We start from the raw sequence: 6,000 nt of genomic DNA on the forward strand, positions 1-6,000 counted from the left end.
GACTTCAACAAAACTGCCGACAGTTTACTCCGTCCGCACCTCTCCGTGTGTGTGTGTGTGTGTGTGTGTGTGTGTGTGTGTGTGTGTGTGTGTGTGTGTGTGTGTGTGTGTGTGTGTGTGTGTGTGTGTGTGTGTGTGTGTGTGTGTGTGTGTGTGTGTGTGTGTGTGTGTGTGTGTGTGTGTGCGCGCGCGCGTTCGCTACCCAGCCCTACATGAAACAGAGAAATGCCCTCCAACTAAGCATGTTTTAACACACAAATAGCTGGTATTTGTACTTGATAATTGACTAAATGCAGTAATGCATGGTTTCTGCTAACCACCGCTGTGTGATTTGTGCGCTGTGGCGGTGATGGTGAAGGTAATGGGATGTCTGTACTGTCCTCAGGCTCCCCAGCCTCAGGCCTCCCTGCAGCGAGGTCTGTCCAACTCGGCGCGAGGCGTCCTGTCCAACTTCGCCCAGGCCTCCCAGCTGTCAGTGGCCAGCAGCCTCATGGGAATGACTAGTGCCAAGCACTGTGGCAGCGGTGGAGGCAGCAGCAGTAGCAGCAATCGACTGCAGCATGACAGCCGTCGCCAGATCTACAACATCCCAGGTACCTACTGTACAGTATCTACTGTGTGTGTGCCTGAATCAGCTGTTGACCAGGGATGTCCCCATCAAGTCTTTTTGGCTCCCGATACCAATCTGTTTCACACTTACATTTACTTACATGTTGATAAATATGCATCTGGCAAATTGAAATAACAGCTGTAGATTCTTAATCCGACAAATTTATGAGCTACTTGATCCAAATACCAACGGTCCTGTTTCGAAACAGTTGATCATCTTAAATTATTGATATGAATGAAAGTTTAACTGGAAGAATGTGACTCCTGAAATTGACGTGAATCATTCAGCTCGAGAGAAGACATCCCACTTTGTTCAAGTTGTTGAAACTACAGAGACACTCAGTCCACTGTGATTGTACAGTGGTGTTACAGAGCGGAGCGTCTTCCCTCACAAATGATCTTTGGCCAAGTACAGACACCGGCTGCAGAGATATTCGGTTATAACGAACGAAGTCGGATAACGTTCATTAGTGACACCATATGATATGATATATGATATGAATGACAAGCTGCTCTTTGAGAGAGCCGTCGTTAAAGCCAGAGTTTAAAATTTGCCAGCCGAATCATTTTTCATATTCAAACTAAGTTTCACTCTCATATGTAGTGAAATGCTGCACTGTAGGCTGTGCTAATGGACAGTAGAGTACAGTGAAGACAGGATCGGATTTTAGCCAGTACCAGTCCAATAAAGTACGTCTAGATTGGCCCGGATACGGGTCCTTACATTGGGCTTGGCATGTTCACATGTAGTCCTTTTCCACTACACATACCACATGCATATTAGTACAAAGTACCACAGCAATGAAATACAATGTGCCTTAGCACTCCCTCAGCACCAGTCAATAATAACAATTTTAAAAACGTAATAGTATTAAAAACATTATAAAATATCCAACATAATATATATAAGTGACTAAGTTCAGACCACCGCCCTCCTTCCTGTTGTATTATTGTTCAATAACCTTATTACCTGGGGGTAACTATCCCTAAAACGTGTTGTGCGTGTTTGGATGCTCTGCAAACGTCTCCCTGATGGAAGATGGGAGAAGAGATTGTGTGCAGGATGACTAGAATCCTGTATAATACCTGGTGCCTTTTTAGTGCTGCGTTTCCAGTAAATTTGTTGGAGCGATTCAAGTGGAACCCCGATGATTTTAGATGCAGTCCTAGATTAAGGTCATGTGAAGTAGCCCTACCAAACCACACTACAATATTACCTGTCAGTATACTCTCAATTGTACAACGGTAGAAGTTCAGTAGAATGTTAAGAGACATACTGTATTTCTTAAGACACCGCAAAAAGTAAAGCCTCTGATGTGCCTTCTTAATGGCCCAGCTGATATGGACAGACCATGTGAGGGGGTCTGAAATATGGGCGCCTAAGAATCTAAAGGTGTTAACAGTTTCAACTGGAGAGTTGTTAATAAAGACAGGTGTATGTGTAGATTTGTTCTTCCTAAAATCTATGATGACCTCCTTAGTTTTCCCCACATTGAGACAAATTATTTCTTTGGCACCACATGATCAATTTGCTCACCTCATCTCTGTAGGCAGTTTCATTATTGCTGTCAATAAGTCCTATCACAGTAGTATCGTCGGCAAATGTTACGATACTATTAGTGGGATGTTTAGCAATACAATCCTAGGTATACAGACTGTATAATAGAGGACTGAGACAGCAGCCTTGTGGTGCTCCAGTGTTTAGCACTATAGAGGCTGAGTATGTAGTGCCAACTCTAACTGTCTGGGGACGGCCTGTTAGAAAGTCCTGTATCCAACTGCAAATACATTAGCAGAGGCCCAGGTCTAACAGCTTAGATATTAAAATAGAAGGTCTAATAGTATTAAAGGCACTGCTATAATCAACAAATAGCATCCTGACATACTTATCCCTGCCCTCTAGATGTTGGAGTGCAGTATGTAACGCCAGGGATACAGCGTCATCCACAGCTCTATTTGATCTATATGCAAATTGTAATGGATCAGTTAAGGCAGGTATGCTGTTGTTGATATGTGTCTTCACAAGCTGTTCAAAACACTTCATAATCACAGAAGTCAACGCTACAGGTGGGAACAAGTACGTCAACATGGCGCCGATAGAAGGCGACACGCTAAGAGCCTCTCTCACATACCTGCAAACTTTCCGTTTTTATTGTCACCAGGTCATCCACGTGAATCATGTATCTATCAAAACTTATTAAGCTTTTATTTTCAAAGCAACATTAAAGTGCATTGTTACTCTTGTCATGTTTGGAGGCTACAGTGCAGCACTTTATTTGCTCAGGCTAAAGTGAAATATGCAAGAATTATTGTCTATAGCATGCAAGAGTTTGCCATAAGTCAATTTGGTGCATGCAAGTCTTGGCGGGCATTCACCACTGAGCACAATAACAATGTGGTTTTACCCCTAAGGGGTTTAAACTCTGAATATGAAAAAACTAACTTACTGGAAACAAGAAACTAACCGCCTATCTCCAGTAGAAGCCTTTTTAAAATAAAGAAATGATTATTTCTGCAGTTGGGGGTAAATCGTTGTTTGGGGTTATAGGAAACTCCAAAGCCTAAAGTTGAAGTCAAGTGTTTATGTTAATGTGTGTTCGGTGGACCTTACAGTATCCTCTTTATGTGCTGTCTTGTTCCCACAGGGTTAAATATTGCCTATCTGAACCCAGCGGCAGTTGGAGCCCATAAGAGCTCCAGCTTAGCAGACCGGCAGAGAGAGTACCTGTTGGACATGATCCCACCTCGATCCATATCGCAGTCCATCACCGGACAGAAATGAGCCCTGTCCAGATTTCCTGTTCCTCGAAGCCCCCACCATCCTGCCAACCCTACCCCATACTAAAGCACTCCCAGACTGACCAACATCCCCACCCCACACTCCCATCGCATGCAGTGCCTGTCCGTGTGCCTACCTTAAACCAACCCATGAAAACCCACCGGTCGGACAAAGACACTAAAGTTTCAGTGCATCTCAAATGTTCTTATTATAGTAAAAATCTTCTTCGTCAGCGTTGTTTAAAAATTATAATTCCCATTATTATCGCTGTTGGTAGCACTATTATTATACCTGCAACTACCATTTTTGCTTCAGTTATGATTACTCATTATGCTTTTTTCTTTTATAAGTGTTTCTCTGCTGTTTCCTTTACTTTGAGCAGTGACAGTGACTCATTGTAGGGCCACTTTAGGCCATGATCATGTAGGGTTTCTTTTCTCCATTCAATTATAAAGCTTAGATGTGACTATTGCTAGTAACAGAAGATCAACAGGGTGCATTCTGGTTGCTATGCAACATAAAGTTTAACAACTTTGAAGCTTTGTAAAAAGTGTTAGCTCGCTAACTTGGAGTAACAAAGTGGAAAACAGAAATGGGAACAGAAACGGACAGAGCAGCCACACTTGTATCATCTTGTCGAAAGGGCCAGCTCCGACACGTTCAACCTGGAGGTCGGGGCAGCATCACCAACTGTGAGGGGGGGACACCCTGCTACCATCAGTGCTCATTAACTGGAAATGACTTGTGAACAAATGAGAATCCTATGTGATCAGAGTTTGGGAAACCTTTTCCTTTGCTAGTCAGTTCCCACCATTCCCAATCAAAAGGCCATCAGTTTGTCCTGCTCCAGAGTGTAATGGATGGACCTGGTGATTGGTGCTGTACTATCAGGGCTGACCCACGCAGCCTCGTCCTGACTGCACCTTCAGCCGACCAATCGATGATAGGAACTCCAGCAAGGAGGGAGCTAACCGGCCGGAGGACACACCCAGTATTCACAGGCCGATGGTGGTGTCTACTCAGAGAGAAGCAAGTTGATTTTCCCTCCCATCTCACTACCTGCCCCCCCCATCCACCTAGATACCTTTGGTTATCCAGTATGCACAGACTGAACCCTTTTTACCCAGCAGCTCCTCTTGGCATCACGCGTTCTTTAAGAGAGTGAAACAAAACTCTAATCTGAAGGCGGAAGCACATTTTATGCGTCCAAACCACAGATTCTGTACCTGGAAACCTAGAAATCTGGGTTCCTTTTCTTGTTATATTTGGGTTTTTAGATTGTTTTCTGATTGTTGAACCCCCCAACCTTTAATGCTTCTTTTTTGTCATTTGTTTGTTTTGCGGCGTCTCCTAATGAAATGGTGGCATACCTGAGAGGTATTAGTCCCCGGAGACGATAATAATCACCATAGCTAAAAAAAAAAAAAAAAAACTATTGAAATATCTGTATGGATTATGTATAGATACCTAGCTTCAGAGGGAGAAAAAAAGGATGTGGATTATATCTTTTATGGGAGAGACATGGATCAATCATTGTGTGCATGCTCTGCACACAAGTTGCCTCACTCCAGAGGAGCACTTTGCATATTTCCAATTGGAAAAACATTTTTTTAAAAGAGGAAAAGAATGTTACAATTGAGAGTGGCTAAGGTCTGGATGCTGGCTGATTGCTGACCAGAGCATCAAAGAGATGTCCATCAGGGTGTGTTTTAAGGGATGATAAATGGTTTTATGCTAATTTACTTTGTCAGTGTTGATCTCTGTTAATGTTGGACCTTAAGTGTCAGCTTCCAAATCCCCTGGTGCCCAGTGTGCTGGGATTAGACCCAGGCTTTATATAAACTGCTAGAGTAGATGGACCAGCATCAGCACTGGGTTCCATGGACTCACTGTCTGGAAAAACCCAGTTTAAGTCCAGTTCTTTTCCTTTGCAGTGCAGTGCATTCAATCAGTGGGACACCACCAGATGCTGCTGCTGCTGCTGCTGCTGCTGCTGCTGCTGCGGCAACACATCCTCTTTAGAGATCTGTGTCCCAAAGTTTCCTCAACATTTCCCACCAATACATAGGATGTGTCACCCTGTCTTAAAGGATAAAAGTAGTTTAGAGCTCTAACCCATTTACTTCTAATCTAGTTGGCTATATATATATATATATATATATATATATATATATATATATATATATATATATATATATATATATATATATATATATATATATAGCCAACTAGATTAGAAGTAAATGGGTATATATATATATATACACAAACTACCCTAATGTAAAGTGTACTAACAACAACTCAGGAGTGGTGGGCTCCCAGTTTTGTAGTAGCTCAGGCATTTCAAGCAGTGTTGAGTGATGGTGCAGTATTACTGATGGAACACACAGAGGCTGGGATGAAGTCCGTCTGGGTTTGAGATATAGGGTTCTAAACTTAATGTCCAACACATTTCAGTCTGATGAGTCAAATAATTGACGAAGAGGGTTTAACCTCAGCTTCCAAACAAGTCTCACGTTGTCAACTGTCTATATAATCTATTAAATCATTTGGATAAAATACCATGCAAAGTCCAATCATTCCAGGCAGGTGCATTTAAACTGTCCAAGAGA

General features: G+C 42.5%; 1 protein-coding gene across 2 annotated transcripts in view; it reads left to right on the forward strand.

Annotated features, from left to right (window-relative positions):
• gatad2b (GATA zinc finger domain containing 2B) overlaps positions 1-5,345 on the forward strand; it is a 74,522-nt gene extending 69,177 nt beyond the window's left edge. For both annotated transcript variants that reach the window (XM_028598249.1, XM_028598250.1), the window contains 2 exons: positions 386-593; positions 3,255-5,345. In XM_028598249.1, the coding sequence (XP_028454050.1) occupies positions 386-593; positions 3,255-3,391 (345 nt within the window). In that variant the 3' untranslated portion in view covers positions 3,392-5,345. The remainder of the gene's footprint in view (positions 1-385; positions 594-3,254) is intronic.
• The last annotated feature ends 655 nt before the right edge of the window (positions 5,346-6,000 follow it).

The sequence above is a fragment of the Perca flavescens genome, chromosome 14, assembly GCF_004354835.1.
Source record: "Perca flavescens isolate YP-PL-M2 chromosome 14, PFLA_1.0, whole genome shotgun sequence".
Taxonomy (NCBI): domain Eukaryota; kingdom Metazoa; phylum Chordata; class Actinopteri; order Perciformes; family Percidae; genus Perca; species Perca flavescens.